A 21381-nucleotide genomic window follows, 5' to 3' on the forward strand; every position below is an offset into this window, starting at 1 on the left:
TTCCTTCTATGGTGCTTGTTTAATGACCAACACCTTGCTTCTACATGACCCGAGGGTAGTGTAACTTGACCCTCCTTGCTTCTACATGACCCGAGGGCAGCTTAACTTGACCCTCCTTGCTTCTACATGATCCGAGGGCAGCTTAACTTGACCCTCCTTGCTTCTACATGACCCGAGGGCAGCTTAACTCAGCCCAGAGTCCTCTAGGAGAACTGGCAATGTAGCTCAAAATTTGTGCCACATTTCAAGAAAAAACATGTTAATAATTTTACAGAGTACAAAAACATTTCAGGAAGTCTTAATATTTGATAATGAAATTTGAAAAATTATGTTTTATCATGTTTTAGGCTAGCAGTGCATTCATTAAAAAAAACAAATTTGATTGGGGACAACGGACATGGCAATACAACGCCCCACCCTTGCCATGCCCAAAATGTCTAGAAGGTTTGGAAGAACTATGGTTGAGAACTATACCTATGTAATTGCTTTGATAAGTTTATACAGAAAGTTATTTTATCATAAAAATGTCACTTTTTGTGTGTATTTAGGCAGCTATAGTATTTTTATAGCTGTCAAAATTAAATGAGTTTTCTGATCAACAAATTTTTTTTTTCCAGCAGGGTTCTTCTCATTTCATTCCATTTGCCTTCATGTATCCATGGAAGGATAGATACAGGCTTCTAATCATGAACATGACTGCAATATTGCAGTCATGTATATTGCAATTTGTTTGCAATTCAATATGTTGCATGCAGTGCTAAATTTACCAAAATAGCAAGGCTTTAACCTTTTAAGTGTGGAACTCAAAGTTATTTGTTTCCTAAATTATTTCCTATATTTAAGGTTTACAAAGTGTAATGATGATCTTTGATTATTACAGATGGCCAGGATTGACTATTGTATGTGTGATGGGCATTTAGGTTATACCAACACATCACGTGTGTATGATTCATGGGAGCCTTTTATTGAACGAGCACATCACATAGTGTGGCGTAAAAAACATGAAGTTCATCAGCATCTTTATGCATATAAAGGTTAGCTAACTTTGTTTAATGTAGTTGTGGGTAGTTGTATATGCTAATGATATCTTGTAAATTTCACCACGCAAAGTTTTTAAGTTCACTTTATTACTGCTTTTGTAAAACAAGAAGAATGTGTATACGTGAATTTAATTGTAATTATCTTGGTTTTTTTATGTTTGAACTTGTTCATTTTCTTCAGTCTATGGTACATATGATGTTCATTTTCTTTACAGTCTATGGTACATATGATGATGTTTCTTTAAGTGCCTTCATGGAAGTTCAGCTGAACAGTGACTTCAGAACTGAATGGGATGATACAGCATTGCAGTTACGTGTTTTAGATTCTCAGAAAGAATCTAATTCAGATCTAATATATTGGCTTGTTAAATATCCGGTAAGTTTGACAAATACAAACTAGAGCATTTTATGTAGAAGTATTCTCCAGTGCAAGACGGAAGCTATGATGTCTGTATGGTAGTTGGTTAATAAATTTGAACAACAAAGGTATGAAGGACATGAGTGGGTTTGTGCTTGCTTTATGACCTCTGTCCTTGTAGATCCCCCACCCGTTTACTGTATTCGAGTAATGTGCTGCTTAGCCTCCTTCACAGTGGAGGACAGTCTTCACTATCCCCTTGGCTAATTTTCCTCTGTTTTAGCCTGAGAGGAGTACTCATGTGAAGGTTGGAAATTTGTCTTTCACTCCTCATGGTGTCTTGCATAATGTTAATTTTGTGGGTAGGAATGAGTTTTTGCTACAGACTTAGTTTTTCTTTCTTTCTTTCCTTCTTTGAATCTCAGAGGGCTCCAAAGGGAAATCATCCTGCTTAGAGAGACACATTAAAGGCAAAGGTGATTCATGAATAAAAATGAGGGAGTAGAAGATAAAACCAATACACTGGAATTAAGGAAGTAGCATCAGAGACCTTGAAAGAATTTTCTCCCTATTTAAAAATTTGGAGATCAGAAGATTCCATAATTGCACTAAGCAAACTATTCCACATTTTAGTTGTAACTAAGATAAAACTCCTAGAAAGCTGAGAAGTAAACAAGAGTGCAGCAGGAGCCTGCCTAGTGTTGCAAGCAAAAACTGCTAGGTAAGGTAAGAGCAGTGCAGAGGATGGTTTTCATCATAATAGATTTCACATCTATGCCACTAGTCAATATTAAGAGTTGGCAAAATAAACTGGACTGATGACATAATTAACCTAGAGTTTGAGATGAAGGTCAGCACCTGAAGACCACACTGGATGATGACATAACTATTCAAGGGTTTGAGATGAGAGCATGGGTGCCCGCATATAGGGGCAAAAGGGGCCACTTGCTCTCCTGAAATCCTGGAATTTTTTCCACGAAGGAAAAAATGAAAAAGCGAGATAGCCAAGTACTTTCGATCATGTTCGGACCCTTTACTGAGGCAAACTGATTTTACAAAGAACAACATAGTCAAAAGAAGGCTTAATATACAAACTGACACTACCAGATTAGCCATAAGAGCGATTTTCACTCTACAGAAAGGAGTCGCCAGAGGCTAGCCACACCTTGAAGGATGCCCACAGTAAACAAGTGATTCTTCCAGAAAACAGTACATTTTGAAAAAAAAACACAGGAGCATATACAATTTAATATCATTAATTTTTACATAAATTTTCCCAACAAAATTCATGATATTAAATTGTATATGCTCCCGTGTTTTTTTCAAAATGTACTGTTTTCTGGAAGAATCACTTGTTTACTTGCTGGGTATCCTTCAAGGTGTGGCTAGCCTCTGGCGACTCTCCTTTCTGTAGAGTGAAAATCGCCCTTATGGCTAATCTGGTAGTGTCAGTTTGTATATTAAGCCTTCTTTTGACTGTGTTCTTTGTAAAATCAGTTTGCCTCAGTGAAGGGTCCGAACAGAACCGAAAGTACTTGGCTATCTCGTTTTTTTCATTTTTTCCTTTGTGGCAAAAAAACCTTTATTTATACATAGCATCACGTTTTATATACTTCGTGATCAAGTTATTCATATATGATATAATATATATTTATATATATATATTATATATATATATATAATAAAACTATATATAATATATATAATAATATATATATATATAACACATGTGTGTATATATATATATATATGTGTGTGTGTGTGTGTGTGTGTGCGGTATATATGTATATATGTGTGTAGTATATATATATATATATATATATATATATATATATTGTGACGTTTATAGATCGTTCGTCTACCCCGCAATTAACTAAATAATTTGATTTGGAAAACGGCAGCCATTTCTTTAGAATATCAGCTGATTTTTAGTAACCGCGGGAAACCCAAAACCCGCCAGATAGAGATAGGAAGTTCCAGTTGGGGAAAAGAGTCTCTTATCAGCTGTAGGGACGTATCTCAAAAGGGAAGGGTGTAGGCAGATGGTACTTCTTAAGACCTATACCTTAAGCTCTCTTTCCTGTGACCCCTCTGCTGGCTGTATGCTTGTTTCCAGGATTTGCCTTGATCGTGGGGGTTAAGCTGACCTCCAACCCCCAAGCAACCCAACTGAATTCTGTCTCAGTCGGCTGCGAGACGTGATCTCGGACAGAGGTCAAATTACCTGCCTTCCTGTTAGGCCTACCCAGGGTGTGAGTGGCGCGCCGATGACCCAGGCCTCGGACAAAGGGGGGCCCCATACTTTTCTACAAAGAGCCACATTTTCTACAAAGGCCCACACTGAACACGACATCCAGGTACGTCTTGTGGAACAGCATATTGCCAGTCTCTCCCTTATCACCTATTATTAATTTTGATCCTCATTCTCCCAATTCAATTTCCAGCAACAAAAGGAATTCATCCTTTTGTTCCCTCTCACTGCCTCATGGCCGCATGCTTCCCCTTGTGTGATCGTCCCAGACCAATGGAGTCATTGCATACTTCAGTGAACCTTAAAAGTTCCTTCTCCCCAGTATTAGAGAATTAATTAATCAAAGCAAGAAGTCATTTTTCCTTTTATCTTGTTTAATCTGGGATTCTTTTCCAGATTCCATGAGTCACGTGCCACGTCTCTCTGCCGCAAGTGTGCATTCCCACCAAAAGTTTTTATGAAAAACCAGCTCGAATTAGTTCACACTTTAGCCAGCTACCCCACTTGTTGGAGTGATTCTTAAGCCCCCAAACGTGGGCGGGGGGCCAATAGCATTCATTTTCTCCAGGCCAGGCAATGGGCCTTTTTGTAAATAAATTAGTTGTATTAAGTAACGAGCTGAGTTTTTCTGGCGAACTTTACCCTCTAAAAGAAATTAATAATAACTTTCATGCTTACATCGGTAAGTTAAAGCAATTTCACCTCTTGAAATCTCCTAAATTCACTTGCCGTCTTTACGTATCTAGCCATCCTCTCAAGGCCGCCTATATTACGTAAAATTGGCGAATCCTGCCTGGATTGAAAACCTAGGCAAAAAAAAAAAGCGTTAAAAAAAAAAAAAAAGCTTTTAAATCGCGGTTATTCCGTTGTAAAACGTTAAAACTGGTAAAGTTATTGTTACAAAGCGTTAAATTCAAGCACCACTTGCAGGGAAAGAAGACACACTGACTCACGCGGTTAAGGGAGGCCATTCATTAATATGATTACAGGCTGGGTCCCGGGTTACGAACGGGGTCCGGCTTAACGGACCGTTCCGAGGTTACGACGCTTTTCTTAAATATTAATTGAAAAAATCACGCCCTGGGTTACGACGCTTGTCCGAGGTTATCGGACGCTGACGGCTTCCGACCGCTCCGAGTTTACCAACGCTTTTAAAAAACACAAACTATGATAAAGAATCCTTTATAGTTTAGCACAGTTTTTCTCTTTTTCTCTATTCTTCTCTGGTATTTTATGATGAAAATAATCAACTCAATTAGTGTATTTTGATGTTTATTTTCACTTTTCAGGGACGTAAATACATTTCATAAAATATAAAATTGAATCAGACTGCGATCAATGAACGCCAACAAATACATATGTATTTTTTAGAATTCTTCTTCTGTTAATTTTAAATTACATGTTACAATGTTTTCATTAATAGCTGTCAGTAACTCGGTATTTCTCCATAAAAATAATAATTCTCTCTATCTCTCCTCTCGTCTCTACTACAAAAGATGTATGTTTTTTTGTTATGATACAAAGAAAAATGGATTTAACTATTTTCAAATAAATTAATTAATTTTAAATTTATACCAGCAATAATATCAATTCAATAAAGAAAATACCATCAGTGAATTAGGTAAGATTTTAGCTTATTAATTTAAAAAAATTTATGAAGAATGAAAGGAAATCCCAGAGTCTTCTCTGTAACCTTTTCCTCAGGATGCATGTACCTTAAAAACTGTCAGATATATCAAGTTCTGTGACAGCCCGAGGGGGTAAGAGGTTGGGGGAAGAGTTGGGGAAGTAGCTGCAGTGTTTGCAATGAACGTGGTCCTGAAATTTCCCCACCCCCCCCCCCTCTCTCTCTCTCTCTATCTCTCTCTCCTCTCTCTCTCTCTATCTTCATTTAACTGAGCACTCGAGATTTTTTTACTGTACTTGTTACTATTTGTTTTTTAATACTCGTTTCAAATAAATAATAATAAAACAATAATAATAATAATAACTGTAAGTACAAAAGTTCATGTGATAGTATTTCACTTTTAAATTAAGGTTGAACTCTCTCTTCTCCTCTCCTCTCCTCTCTCCTCTCCTCCTCTCTCCTCTTCTCTCTCTCCTCTCTCTCTCTCCCTCTCTCTCTTCTTTTGCCACACAAAGATAATAAAATGTGGTCAATTGTGGCAAAACTCCAATTCCCCTCTCTTTTGCTTGGAAGCGTTATAAGTATTTTTTTGAGGAGAAACAGAGAGAGATAAAACACACTCTCTATTCTCTCCTCTTCTTCTCTTTTACCGAGATGAAAGACTTTTTATGGTACCTTAGTATGTAAAATGTTTATTGATAAATTTCAGTTATTTAATAATAATAATAATAATAATAAATAAAAACTTTAATTACAAAATTCATTAATGGTCGTATTTAAAGAGATGACAAATGACCTTTCCATTTTCACTTGTAAGGAAGGAATTAATTCCTTTCTTTTTACTTGAGTTTTTTTTTTTATTTGTGAGTAGAATTTTTATGGTAGACGCATGTGTTTTACTATAGTTTTCAAATAATAATGATAAAATAATAATAATAGATAATAATAACAATAATAGAAGTAGGTAATAATACGATAACTTAATTTCAAAAGGAAAATTCTTGCCCTTTGTCTGTTTTCTGGTATCAATTTTCCCTAACAATACAACTCGAGTGACACTCGGAGCTTAACTGCCATTACAGAATGGGCAACGAATTTAATTGGTTTTATGTAAATTCTTCTCTTCTCTTCTCTATCTCTCTCAGCTCTCTACTTTACTAGAGATGAGATTCATTTTCATGGACGGAATTATATGTAACTACAAGTTTATCATAATATCTTTCCAACTGTAAGTAACAAAAAAAAAAAAAAAAATTCCATATTACCCTGAAGTATTTTAATACAAAATAAATCCATTCCATTTCTACTCTTTTAAATACCTGTGAGGAACAACTCTCTCTCTCCTCTCTCTCCTCTCTCTCCACAAGATACTTGTCAACTACATTTGGTGTATTATTTTATTTCCTTCTTTTATCTCTCTCGCTCTCAGCAAAAAGAATTGATAGGGACAGACAAAACATAATTGCACAGTCCTCCTTCTTTCTCTATTCCTCTGGAGAAATATGTTGCGGGTTTATGGGAGGGGGGAAAAAGCTTGCATTACAAGGACTCATTTCAATCGATTGAAACCGTTAAGGAGTTATTTTTTTTTCTCTATCTCTCTCTCTCTCTATCCTCTCTATCTCTCTTCTTGTATTTTTAATTGGAAAATATACAGTACATTTGTGAAGAACAAACAGTGCTTGGCACATGGAAAAAAGTAAATCTTAGTGATAATTTTAGAGATCAAGCCCTAAAGAAAAATTGCAAATTAGTATAGTGAAATTTTCTCCTGTGGACATGTTTTCAAGAAGAACGTCGTTCCGGCTTACGGGAAGGGGGGGATTTTCGGGTTACGAGCGACTTTAAGAACGGAACCACCCAGTCGTAAACACCCGGGGACCGCCTGGATTCTGTAACCCAATGTTAGCTTTAAGGTACGTTTAAGTATTTTTCTTTTTATTGTTGAAAGCGTCCATCAAAAGAGCGCAGGTAAGTAAATCCTTATTATTTGTTAAACGGCCAAACGGCCAGTGGCCAGGCTTTATTTTAGCGGCGGAGCAAACAATTTGGCCCCGCGGAATTCTCTTGTTACTTTGTGCTGTCCTCCCCGTAGGAGATTACACAAACACGGGTTGGCAGATAGATGACCAGAAACGGAACCAGATCAAAACTAGGAAGTGCTTTTTGCCAGGCTTTATTGCTGTATTAGAAAGGCCATAGACTAGTTAGGAGTTGGTTTTACTAATAGTTTACGGCAAAAGAAGTGTACAATTTTTTGTTCCTTTTGTGACTATGTTAAGCTAGGGAATCCATTTGCATACATTCAACTTACCTAGGCCAGATATATACATAGCTATCGACTCCGTTCGTTCCCGACATGAAATTTCAAATTTCGCGGTGGCACTCGCTTACAGGTAGGTCAGGGTGATCTAACCGGCCCTGCTCTTGGGTGGCAGGGCTAGGAACTATTCCCGTTTTCTAATCATAATCTCCTCTGGCGCCAGGCTGTATCAACATTGTTTGTTAACTTCCTCCTGACTAGAATTCGTTTTTCGCAAAAAGCTTTTGACTGATCATTCGCGCTTGATATTTGGTGACGTACTTGGATCGTTGTTTGGCATTCGCTTATAGTGGACTGGTTTCTTTTTTGGAAACTTGGTTTTTGGAATTTGTTTGGGAAATATGTACGATTTCTAGTGTTAGTTTCCGAGGGAGGTGTGGAATGAGGGCTGTAAGGGTTGAGGAGTTCCGAAAGCTTCGGATAGATCCATCCCACACAGTTGATAGGGGGTGGTAGAATGGTTGAATGTTCGATTGGAGAAATACGTGGCAATGAGTGTGAGAATCTGAAGTGGCAAACAATGGAAGTGGAAGAATTAACTTCTTACTGAAGAAGTTGAGAGAAAGTAGAGAGAGGTAAGGCGGCTTATAAAAACCCGCCAGAATGTCTGCCTCTCATGAATTTTACTGTCTAGCTCTGTAGTTCTTACTACCTATGATGGATTAATAAACCATTCTGTTTCAGCCCGTTCACAACTTGATAATCCATCTAGTTCTGCTTCGGAAATAGCAGAACTTAGAGCTGGGGGGGGGGGGTGTTGGTTCCCTTCAGAAAGAAAACGCAGGAAAAAAAAGTCGCCAGGCAATTGGAAGGTAAGCGGAAAGTGAATGTGGCCAGTGATATTAGTGTCCCAGTGTAGTGGAGGGGGCGTCTTGGTCGTCTTCTGCGGACGCTCCAGGCCTAGGACCTATTTCCAAGCTCCCTGGCACCCGGAGGAGAAGGAAAAGTCGAAAAAGCCCGTACGGGGGTTGTGGAGAATCCACCCCATAAACGATCAGGCGTCCCATTCGGCAGAATCCGATCGTATCGACTGCCAAGGGACCGCCGATATAGGAAAAAGCATCCTTCGAGCGAGTGGCTTGTTTTCGTTCGTCGAGTTCGCCTTCGCCGAGAACGAGGATGGAAGGAGCGAATCTTTTCCCATACTTTGAAGAGGAGTAAGAAAAGAGCACGAGAATCAATTCGAAGTCCCCCGAGCGCTTCTCAGAAGGAGGAGCGGCCATCTATTCGGTAAGAAAGAGGGGCGAGAATACAGTCAGACTTTCTGGGTCTGCGGACGAGAATCCTAGCAGCGCCCTTACCAGATCTCCCCTCGTCCTAATGCGGGAAGATTCCTCAACAAGAAAATTTTGAAGAATATGCAAGAGCAATTAGCCTTGTTAGTAGGAACTCGTTATAAGGAGGCCTACTAGTAGGAAGAAAGGATGATAGGGCGTTACCTAGAAAAGGATCTAAATTTAAAAACCTTATCTCCTGACCAGGCGCGGACGCATCCATTCAGGGGGAGTGCGCACAAGTCGGCCAATCTCTGGGGGGGGCGGTGCGCTAGACAGGAGAGAGGTAAGAAAGGAAGCTACTACCCTGTTTCAAAGAGTAGGGCGCCAACCAGAAGCCAGGACTCCGAGGTAGGCGACAAACGAGCCAGTACAAGATTCCAAAGATTTTCAATTCAAGCGCCAAGAGGGTTAAGCTGGAAGAGGAAGATCCTGTTCAGGAGTAGAGCACTTGTGAGAGGAAAGCGCCTTACTAAACAAAAAATTCAGACGCATGCTTAAGGATCAGGTTTAGGTATTCGGAACGACGTACTCCTACAAGACCACAAGGAGTCGTCGGGCCTAGAATACTCCTCCCAGGCGGCCCAGGAGTTATTACTGATATGAACTAAAATACTCCTCTCAGGCGCCAGGAGTATTCCGGAAGCTTATTAATCCATCACAGGCGCCAGGAGTACTCTGCACGTAATACTCCCTCCCAGGGCCAGGCAGGTAGTTTCGGAACTTAATACTCCTACCACACGCCAGGAGTATCAGAAACAAAAATGCTGGCCTACTTAAAAGCCAGGAGGGTATTCGAGGCGCCCCCCCTTGCGCCCCATGCCAGGGCGCCAGGAGTATTCCAGGCGCTAATTGACTCCTCCCAGGCGCCAGGAGTATTCCAGGCGCGTTACTCCTCCCAGGCGCCCAGGAGTATTACCGAAAGATTATACTTCCTTACCAGGCCGCCAGGAGTATTCGGGAACTTAATACTCCGACCAACGCAACCAGGAGTATTCTTTGAACAAAAATGCGCCTTGATAAAAGCCAGGAGTTATTCGAGGCGCCTCTGAGCCTGCCAGGCGACCAGGAGTACTCGGAACTTAATACTTCCTACAAACGCGCCAGGAGGATTCTAAACAAAAAAATGCGCCTACTGAAAGACCAAAGGAGTATTCGAGGCGCTTTTGCGGCCTGCCAAGGCGGGACAAGGACTATTCCAAGCACGTTACTCCTCCCAGGCGGAGGACTACTCCTACTGTACACCCAGGCGCATTCCTCGTATGAAGAGCCTGACACTCGTAAGAGAGTAAGAGAAGGAGTCGAGTAGAAAGAAGAGAGCCTTCTCCTTTTTTCCGGAGCCTATCCCAACCCAGAAGAATGCCCGGGAGGACGAAATGAAGGAAGGGAGCTTCTAATTATAAAATTCTTTCGTCCCTTCTGTTGAGGGAGGAGGACAATTATGGAGGACTCTTTGAACGCCAGCTGCTCCCCCTTCGCCACGATCGCCAGTTTTTCAAGCACGAAAAACACTCAAGGTCTTCCATCTTTCCCTTAAAATGAAGCCTTGCCAGTTTCTATGAGGAGAGCTCTCACAAATCTCTTGGACTCCTGGTTCAAGAAGAAGAAGTAAAGGAGTTAGGAAGGACGGTCTTTTGTATGACCTCCCGATAACTTACAGGGAGGAGAGGGAAACTTTGGTTTTACCCCCCCCCTGGTCCAAAGGGAGGGAGGGATATGGGATTATCTCTTTGATCCGTTTCAGCTGAGGTCAAGACTTCCTCGAGTTTGGTGGGGATTCGTCTCGAGAAGGCAACTACCTTGCAATGCAGCGAAAGGTTACAGGTGGGGGGCTTTCGGAAACGGAATCACCTTCATCAAGGGACTTTTTCATACCTTGTTAGAAGTTTTTAACTTATTAGATTGGTCCTTGGGGGTTTCTGGCCAAGAAATCTCAAGAAAATTGAACAACTCGACCCAGAAACCCTGAAAATTGCAATCCTCGCCTGCATTGATAAAGGCTGTCAGGATGGATCGGCTGAGGGTTATGCTCTCTATATGGTGCAGGAGGTTTTTTAAAGAATTTTAAAAGGGCGAAAAGGGCGGGCACAGTGCTTTCCATCAACCGAAGGGCCGTCCTTCATTCAACAGAGAGCAGCCTTATTGGTTTGCGCCTCTCTCATGAAAACCTTTTTCCCTTTTTCCATCAGTGGGTGGGAAGGACATCGCGCATTCTCTTGACGGAAAAAGGCACCCCCAGGATATCCTTAGACAATCCTCAACGGGAAGAATAGGGCCTGTGGGCTAGTGAGGAAAATGAAAGTGGGCTAGCACCCAGCTCAGAAAACAGGCCTTTTCGGAGGAGGTCTTTCCAACTAGACCGATCGCCCAGGAAGGAAAGTCAAACGATTAAGAGGGGCAGGTATTCCTTGCCGTTCCTTTAAGAAAAGGGAAGTGAAAAATTCTGTCCATCCAGACACTACCGTAGGAGCCAGGCTACATTATTTTTTGCGAAAGCCTGGGAAGGACATAGGAGGCAACCAACTTGGAACGATGTCGATTATCAAGAAGGGGTATCGCATCCCATTCAAGGACAATTCCTCCCTTGACCAACATCTCGAGCGGGGAATTGGTCCGGCCAGATACAAAGGGGACCCTATTCTGAGGGATACTATTCGTCAGATGGTGGGAAACAGTGTGGGACAAAAGAGCAATAGAACCTTTGTGCCGGATTGCAAACCTCCCCTGGGGTTTTACAATCGGCTTGTTTCTTGTAACAAAAGCCTCGGGGGGATGGGAGACCCGGTAACTGGACGTTAAGTGCGTCTGAACAAATTCGTCGAACAACAGAAGTTCAGCATGGAAACGTCTGCCTCAGTCCTTGCAGCACTGCCGGCCAAGTGGGGCATTGGATGGTGGTGTCCCTAGACCTTCAGGAAGCATACTTCCACATCCCCGATCCACCATTTCGTCGTAGGGGAAGTACCTTCGATTCTTTATGTTCGAACGGAAGCAAATTATCAGTTCAGGGCCCTGTGTTTCGGACCTGCTCCACGGATCCTCAAGTCTTCAAACAACGTGATGAAAAAAAATGTAGCAAGGGGCCCCAACTTACATTTGAAAGGGATAAATGTCTCCCTGCTACCTGGACGACTGGCTCATCAGAGCCAGGTCTCAAAAGCAAGTCAGGTTTGGAGGACTGCGAAAACAACACTTGGGAATTGAACAAACGTCTTTTTGGACTTGATCGGTGAACCTCGAGAAGTCACAGATGATCCCCAGCCAGAACGTGGTTTATCTGGGGATTCAGATGGATTCTTTCGGGGTTTTCGAGTTTTTCCATTCGCAAGAGAAGAATTAAAGAATAAAGGCTGTGCCACAGTATCGAACGTTATTAGGAAGGAGCGGCACTTCAGCGATTGGGAAATGCGCTGAGGGCCTTATTCTGGGAACCCCGTTCCTCGCTCGAACAGTTCTTTATCCTAGGAAAGGATTACATCTTAGACAGCTTCAGTTCTTTCCTAAGACAAGAAGTTGGAGTTGGAAGGACAAAGGTCAGCTCTCGGGGACACGTTTTCCAATCTCGGAAGAGAATAAAACCATCATTTGAAAGTGGTGGTTTGGTTCCATTAAAGGAAAACAAAGGAGTGTCCCTGCAAGGTACGGAACCCAAGCTGAATATTGTTTTCCGAGCCGCCCGGAGGTCGGGTCTGGGGGCAACATTGGGACCCAGAGAACGTCAAGTGTCCAGGAACCCTGGTCGGCAGAACAAAAAGGCGTCATTGGCACATACAAATTGCAAAGAGCTCTTTAGCTGATTCACCATGGCGCTAAAGGAGCTTCGAACAACCCTTAGGTTCAGAGGCAAAGTCGCGCAGATAAATTCAGGACAATACGAAAGCAGCTTGGATTTATGTCAAAGAAGCAAGGAGGGACGCACTCTTCTTTTGCCTCTGTTACGAGCTGGGAACTGGGAATCTACCTGACTTCTTTGGGCCGAACCGAAAGGAAGGTTAATTCTCCATAACAACGGTTTGTTCAAGGGGAGGGGAGGGAATGTTTGAGAGCGGACAGATTGAGCAGGACGATTCCAGGTCCTTCCCAAACAGGAGTGGACACTCCACTCAGAAAGTCTGTCAAGAGCCTTTGGCGGCTTCCTTTGGGGGAAGCCATCAAATAGATCTTTTCGCCAACATTCACCCTCTCCAAACGGATAGATACATTTTGTCGCCCCTGGTGGGAGGATCCCCAGGGCTTATGCAACAGACGCCTTTATTTTCCTGGACTGGTCAGGAATAGGAGTTTACGCTTTTTCCCCCCGTTCAAGACACTGGGGGGAAGTAGTCAGAAAATTCGTGGCAATCCGAAGGAAACCCCAAGATGGACTCTGATCGCTCCGTATTGAGGCCAGCTCAAAAAAATTTGGTTCACAGAGGTGGATGGAATGGAACCAGTGGACGTTCACCCAGATCTCTTCCAAAACAGAATAGATCTGCTCAACAACCAAAAACCCCCTTAGAAGAGGCTACCATCAAAAATCTACCGCTCTTGCTCTGACTTGCCTTTCGACTATCGAAAAGAACTTGTTTCAGAGCGAGAGGGTTTTCTCGCCATGACAAGCAAAATGCAATTGCTAGAGCCCGCAAGATCATATACGAGGCGAGTGTACCAATCGAAGTGGGGAAGTTTTCAGTAAACTGGTGGGATAGGGTCGAAGAAGCTGTCTCTGTTTCCAGTAACCTCTGTGACCGAAATTGCAGATTTTCACGTTCTGTCTTCTTAGACAAAAGTCGCATCTCTCAGTACCAACTATTAAGGGGTAACCGGAAGTATGCTCTCAGCAGTCTTTAGCAAACAGAGGATTAGGATCTAACGAATGATAAGGATGTTTTGCACGACATCCCAATTCGTTCATTCGAAAAACAAAAATCTAAAATCAACTTGTACCTAAGGTTTCCAAGCTGGAACTTAGATGTGGTTCTAAATTTATTGCATCAGATGAATTAGAAAAACCAATTCACCACTGCTTCGTCCCGTAAATATCACTAGAAAAGTAAAAAAAATTGTTGTTTCTGATCTCTCTTGCAACTGGCAAAAAGAATCAGTGAGTTGCTACGCCCTTGAATCAAGAAGGTTGGCTTCAAAGGGAGACTCCCGCCAATTCGGTTCATTTCAGTCCCTTTTCTTTTTTGGACCAAAAATGAAAAACCCTTCGAATCCCCTGGCCAAGGAAGCTTCGAAAGTGAAAGGACTTTCTAGTTTGGTGGGACAGAGAGGCAGAAAGATCCCTTTTGCCCAGTTAGAGCTCTAAAATTTTTATCTGGACATGAAGAAGCAGTTGAGGGGGTTTAGCAGAAAGGGTCTTTGGTTTGGGGCTCAGTGAAAGACCCCAAGAGAGCAATGTCCAAGAACGCTTTCAGGCCTTCTTTGTAGAAGTGGGTTATCAACGGGAAGCTCATAAGAAGTGTACCAGATGATTCTTTTAATCTTCTAAGCGAGGGGAGCCCACGAAGCTTAGAAGCAATCGCAACTTCTGGTGGCGTTCCAAAGAAATATGTCACTAAAGAACATTCTTTTGGGACACGACTTTTGGATTGGAATGCAACTCTGTGTTTGCATCACCCATTATTTAAAAGAACGTGCGGAGTTACGTGAGTGATAAACGTTCTTTTCGTTAGGTCCGTTTGTGTCCAGCACAAGACGGGGTTCTGGGTAAAGGAAGGAAAGAAAAGCACCAAGCTAACAAAATTATGTACGGTAACCCTCTTGTCGGATGTGTTGCTCGGCGGGTTTTCGGTGTATTCTTTTTTTTTTTTTTTTTAGGGAGTGTCAGTAGTCGCAAACCGGCGGCCTTCACTTATCTTCATTTAGAAAATCGATTGTAGAGTGACATATGGATAATTAGCAGGGGTACAAAAATTTTGTATTATTTTTGTATGTATGAGTTTCGGAGTTTTTGGTTGTTTGCCAAAGAGTTTGGGGAAATAATATAGGCAATCTTAGAAACTAACAACGGGTTAGGATCGGGGTGATCGGGATTGGTTGTGTGCTCCTTAAAATTAGTGGCGTGTTGTCGCATAATAAGCGGATGTGGCTCCCATTGACAAACGCCAGTTAGGATTCTGTCGAAGGTAAGTGGAAGAGACACCCATCGACAGATCCACAAGGAAACTATTGGCGGCCAACAATCACTATCTCGCTTAGGCTCTTGAGGATGAAGCAGACCATCCAGGGCAGTAGCCACGAAGTAGCCATCTAAAAAGGTAGGAACTAAGGTTTATTAATAACCTACAACAGGATGTGGTTTACCTGTCTAGTCAGTTAGTTAGCTGTCTCTTGCCTCCACCAAAGGGTGGGGGTCAATCAGCTATGTATATATCTTTGACAGGCGGAAGTTGAATGTATGAAAATGACCAAGTGTTATGATACAAAATAAAGTTTCATACAATACTTACCATGGCAGATATATACAATTGAAGGACCCACCCGGCCTCCACCCGCAGGAGACCAGGTGGAAGAGAGATTATGATTAGAAAAACGGGAACTAGTTCCTAGCACCTTGCCACCCAGAGCAGGGCGGTAGATCACCTGACCTACCTGTAGCGAGTGCCGCGAAATTTGAAATTCTGTCGGGAACGACGGAGTCGATAGCTATGTATATATCTGCCAGGTAAGTATGTATGAAACTTTATTGTATCATAACAATGTCATTTTTAACTTAGTTTTTTATTCCAATTGTTGGTAACCGCTTACCTCTCAGCTTAAATTCAGCTTAGAGCACACTCGCACCTGAGCGGTCTCAACCAGCCTTCGTTTTCGCTCACAGCGGCAGCCATGTTTGTTTTCTCTTTCAACATTATCTAAACAATTTAAGCAAAGTAACGTAAGTCACGAAGTTTTAACGTAAATAATATCAATGTCGGTACTAGTATCTATCGTCCTGCCAGAGAAATTAACGTAATTCGTCTTGAATAAGAAAGTAGAATTTTGTGTTGTAAATTGCCTTCGCATTTACAGAATCAGCTGATTCGCCATCAATGCTAGCACACCGTGGTGCTAACCCGCTCTTCTCGCCTCACGTGTCTCACCTCGCATCGCTCACTCGCGCGCTGAGCGAAAATTTCATTTCACTTAACGTAACCTCATTTACAAATGTTTGCTAACATCGTTTCAGATCCTTACCGTAATTTTTCACTTGTCCTTACGTAAAGTTAACGTAAATCTTAAAAGTAGAGTCACTTGCAAGAATTGTTAACGTAAAACGCGTCTTTGTAAATTTCATATTGAAACGCAAATCATTTCATAAGCGCAAGCCGCTAACATTAACGTAAACATCGTTCACCGCGAGCGCGTTATCATTTTTCATAAAACGTTTTCAAAAGTAATTCTTTCAGTAAACGTTAACGTAAGTAAATCATTTAACGCAAGTTGCGTCATATTAAACTAACATTAGTAGTTCAATTCAAATATAAGGGAGTTCATTCATATATCATTTTTCATCTTCCCTCTCCGATGAGATCCGAGAGAGAGAAGAGAGAGAGAGAGCGGAGAGAGGAAGGAGAGAGAGACGGGAGAGAGAGAGAGAGAGAGAACCAGAACCCAGTATTCACAAAGCCAAGAGTACTACCTCTTACCATTAATTATAGCATGCAGAATTAACATTATTTTAGTCTCTTGTGTCTTTCATTTACACAGCGTGATACGTACGCGCATGTGTCCATTGCAGTTTGCAAACATTTGTTTGTTTCATTTACCGAGTACTTCAGTGAGGGGGGCCTGAGCATTTCTAAAATTTCCATTACCTGTCGTTGCCCGAGTGGTCTTGTTCATTTTTTATCCCAAAAGACTTGCGTGTACCGCAAGCACAATTCGCACAGTGTGCCACGCAAATTCATTACTTCCAGACAGGGAAGTCGTTACCAGTTTAGGACTGGCCACCACCAGTGCACGTCAGGTCTTATCATTTTACAGTGCCACTAATTCTTGACACTGTTCATCGACTGGCTGCTGAAGTACTCCCACCTTTTACTTTCTCTCCTCCACTATTACACTCTGCCATGAGCAGTGCCCTTTCACTTCGGTATACGTACTTAAGTATACTGCATCTAGTGTCCGTCCGACGTGGGACATACCAGCACGATACCAGTGCTCCAAGGAACGCCTCCATAAGGGCCATTGCACTTGTACAGGCCGTACAGGTAGCCATTAAACCTGCGTGTCCGTCCTTACGGAACGCCCACTTCATTAATGTCCGTGTACGAGGATCAGTGATCCTTCGGACCAATCAAGGGAACGCCTCCCGAAGTGCCGCAATACCAGCACTACTAGTGCTGCCCAAGGAACGCCTCCTCATAAGTGCCGCGCACCTGTACAGACGTACAGGTAGCCCTATACCTGCGTGTCCGTCCTACGGAACGCTCAGTTCATTATAGAGTATCCACCCATTTGGATCACTGAACCAAGGAACGCCTCCTCATAAGTGCCAGTGCAACCTGTATTGGACCATACAGGTAGCCCATTCACGTCTCCCAAGTTGGGAACGCCCGTAAGTGTGACGTACGCCGCACACTGCATTCAATTTTTTCACCTCATCAGAAGGTGCCATTCACAAAGTGCCACCGAGCACCCAGTCTTTTCAGACTTTTCCTTACCTCATCGCAGAACCCATTTCCAAGTGAGTGCCACTTTCCACAGTAGGCACTCCCATTCCATCCATTTACCCTTCCTGGTCATTATTATCATTTTCACCCGAGCCTCTACTGCAGCCTAAGGGAAATGTCTTCCCCTGCTTCCCGCCGAACTTCATTTGCCAGAGAGCTAGAGAAGCTCGGAGCCCTCATAACTCTGGGCAAGGAGGCTGGTTACACTGGACCAGCACTTGACCAGTGGATAAAGACGCAGCAGGCTGCCGCACGCCTGCAAGAAAAGAAAGTAGAGAAAACCAGACAAGCAAGAGAAGCAGAAAGGAAGGCAAGGGAAGAGGAGCGAAAGCATGAGCTCACTCTCAAGGAGAAGGAACTCGACATCAAGCGGGAGAAGGCCCGTAAGGAGAGTATCCTAGCTCAAGCCACTCTGCCAGCTTCCAGCCCTGCACCCCCTGTCTCTCTTAGTCCCGCCGTCTCTGGTCAGCCTGACATCCTTTCTATTTGTGAGCCTGGTCCTGATCCATGCCGGAGATAGAAATTCCTGCCGCATCCTGCCAGCCTCTTACCCTTTTACCGCCTACCTCCTCCCTTTTGGAAGAGGTAAGCCCACCCACCCAGTTAACCCCAGACTTGTTTCCGAGGGTGATTCAACAGAGGTTTCCTTAACCTCCCCACGTCAAATCACTGCCAGAGAGGACTCTTCACCTGTGCCCGAGCACACTGCCAGCCTTGGTGACTCCACAGATTCGCAACCTGTGGGGCACTCTCGGTCTTATCTTCCAGTGCCACGGAAGAGGTTCTGGAACACGTTCTGCCGAGACTGTGGCCGCAAGGGTCACATGTCTGCAAATTACGGAGGGTGCGCTAATTGCAATATTCCTGCCATCGCAATGACCGTAACCATCCTTCTTCACTAGGACCCCCGAGCTAAGGGCCCTATAACTGTTGCACCCCTCCAAAGTCATTATCAGCCAAGCCACGTCAGAGCCTACGACGACTCTGGCGCTCAAATCTCCCTGATACGGGAAGACAGAATCCCCCGAGGGGCTAACGTTGATAGACGTCGATTGATCACCATTGAAGGTATCAATCACATTAAACTGATCCTTCCGACCGTCCAATTGAGGGTCACTAGACCTCACTTCTCCAAAGAATGTACTCTTGCAGTTGCAAGCTACATCCCAGGAGGTTACGACCTCCTCCTAGGGCAAGACATGAAGTCTCCCTCACAATTCAAAAAGCCTAGGGGTCCTAACCCCATGTCAATTCCACTCCAAAGCAAGGAGTCACCGAAATTCCACTTCCTCTAGGAAGTACATCCACCAACAGTCTCCCCCGTTACCAAGGAGGGAGATTGACCATTCACCAGTTTTTCCGTTGCAAGACCTGTAACGTAATAGGGCACTCCACAAATTGGCCTAGGTGCCCTAGCAAGTTATGTGCAGCGGACACTGTCCAAGTCCCACAAGGCTTAGCCTTCCAAAAAGAGACAGGACCCCTCTGTCTCCCATAACCAAGGGCACGCTGAGAGGTATTGCACCTCCGGTACCCGCCACAGGGTCCAGTCGACCTCAACTCTCTGCCAGTACCACTTGGCAGCACTGAGCAGTGCCAAGCTCCGTCCAGCCTGGACGTAGAGCCACCACCGAACTTGACCTCTGCGCCTGGCCCCGAGCTAGCGCCGGCGCCTAACCTAACCAAGGATCCTCCTACAGGAGATCCTCCAACAGGCATGGAGCTTACCGCAGCCCATGACCAACCCAAAGTCCATGAGTCTTCTTCACCCTCACCACTGTCGCCCGAGGATGAACCTCCGGCAGACCTAACCTTCATACCTCCTCTGGAAAAGCCAGGAACTGCCCCGACCAGGAGTCAGCCTGGAGTTTTCCCCTTACGACGGCTGTCGCAGCAGCCGAAGTGAGGTCCTCCCCGGCAGTAGGTTCCACCTCTACGACGGTTGCTGCAGATAACCGAAGTATGGGTGTTCTCCTGAAATCCCTCAGGCTACCACTGCCTCTGCTCCTGCGTACCACACACTGGAATGATTGCGTCTTCATTTAAAATGTATTGAGTAGGTTAGGCTAATGATTAGTACCAGGGCATTAGGTTAGTAGCAAATAGAATTTTCAAGTAACCTTATCTAGGGGTAGAGTAGACTGTCTCACAAGACAACCGCCCGTAGTTATTTATTAGGCTAGACTACATCACTATATTAAGTTAGTACACTTAGCATCTTTGCCTATAAGTTAGGTAGGCCACTGTAGTTAGCTGTATCCCTGCTCAAAAAAAAACTTCAAATTGGAATAGGAGAACAGGGTAGTCGAGACGATCAATTTATTTAAGCCAAGACCTTCACACCCGAAAGGGAGTGAATGCCTTCTTAACAGGGGGAGCTGTGACGTTTATAGATCGTTCGTCTACCCCGCAATTAACTAAATATTTGATTTGGAAAACGGCAGCCATTTCTTTAGAATATCAGCTGATTTTTAGTAACCGCGGGAAACCCAAAACCCGCCAGCTAGAGATAGGAAGTTCCCCAGTTGGGGGAAAAGAGTTTTATCAGCTGTAGGGACGTATCTCAAAAGGGAAGGGTGTAGGCAGATTGGTACTTCTTAGACCCTATACCATTAAGCTCTCTTTCCTGTGACCCCCTCTGCTGGCTGTATGCTTGTTTTCCAGGATTTGCCTTGATCGTGGGGGGTTAAGCTGACCTCCAACCCCCAAGCAACCCAACTGAATTCTGTCTCAGTCGGCTGCGAGACGTGATCTCGGACAGAGGTCAAATTACCTGCCTTCCTGTTAGGCCTACCCAGGGTGTGAGTGGCGCGCCGATGACCCAGGCCTCGGACAAAGGGGGGCCCCATACTTTTCTACAAAGAGCCACATTTTCTACAAAGGCCCACACTGAACACGACATCCAGGTACGTCTTGTGGAACAGCATATTGCCAGTCTCTCCCTTATCACCTATTATAATTTTGATCCTCATTCTCCCAATTCAATTTCCAGCAACAAAAGGAATTCATCCTTTTGTTCCCTCTCACTGCCTCATGGCCGCATGCTTCCCCTTGTGTGATCGTCCCAGACCAATGGAGTCATTGCATACTTCAGTGAACCTTAAAAGTTCCTTCTCCCCAGTATTAGAGAATTAATTAATCAAAGCAAGAAGTCATTTTTCCTTTTATCTTGTTTAATCTGGGATTCTTTTCCAGATTCCATGAGTCACGTGCTGTCTCTCTGCCCGCAAGTGTGCATTACCCAAGTTTTATGAAACCAGCTCGAATTAGTCACACTTTAGCCAGCTACCCACTTGTGAGTGATTCTAAGCCCCAACGTGGGGGCCAATAGCATTCATTTTCTCCAGGCCAGCACGGGCCTTTTTGTAAATAAATAGTTGTAAGTAACGAGCTGAGTTTTCTGGCGACCTTCCCTCTAAAGAAACTTAATAACTTTCAGCTTACGGTAAGTTAAAGCAATTCCTTCTTGAAATCCCTAAATTACTTCCGTTTACGTATCTAGCCTCTCTCAAGGCGCTATATACGTAAAAATATATAGATATATATATATATATATATATATATATATATATATATATATATATATGTGTGTGTGTGTGTGTGTGTGCGTATATATGTATATGTGTGTGTATATATTATATATATATATAATATATATATATATATATATATATATATATATATATATAGATATATATATATATATACAGGCGGTCCCCCGGGTTACGACGGTTCCGGCTTACGACGTTCCGAGGTTACGACGCTTTTTCGGAAACTATTCAATGGAAAATCCGTCCTGGGTTACGACGCTTGTTCCGAGGTTACGACGCTGACGCTTCCGACGCTCCGATTGTTAACGACGCTTTTAA

The 21381-nt window shown here is 43.3% G+C and overlaps 1 protein-coding gene across 2 annotated transcripts in view; it reads left to right on the top strand.

Annotated features, from left to right (window-relative positions):
• LOC135223903 (uncharacterized) overlaps window positions 1-21381 on the top strand; it is a 131387-nt gene that overhangs the window by 95217 nt on the left and 14789 nt on the right. For both annotated transcript variants that reach the window (XM_064262824.1, XM_064262833.1), the window contains 2 exons: window positions 881-1034; window positions 1256-1416. In XM_064262824.1, coding sequence (XP_064118894.1) covers window positions 881-1034; window positions 1256-1416 — 315 coding nt within the window. The remainder of the gene's footprint in view (window positions 1-880; window positions 1035-1255; window positions 1417-21381) is intronic.

Source organism: Macrobrachium nipponense, chromosome 20, assembly GCF_015104395.2.
Source record: "Macrobrachium nipponense isolate FS-2020 chromosome 20, ASM1510439v2, whole genome shotgun sequence".
Lineage (NCBI taxonomy): Eukaryota > Metazoa > Arthropoda > Malacostraca > Decapoda > Palaemonidae > Macrobrachium > Macrobrachium nipponense.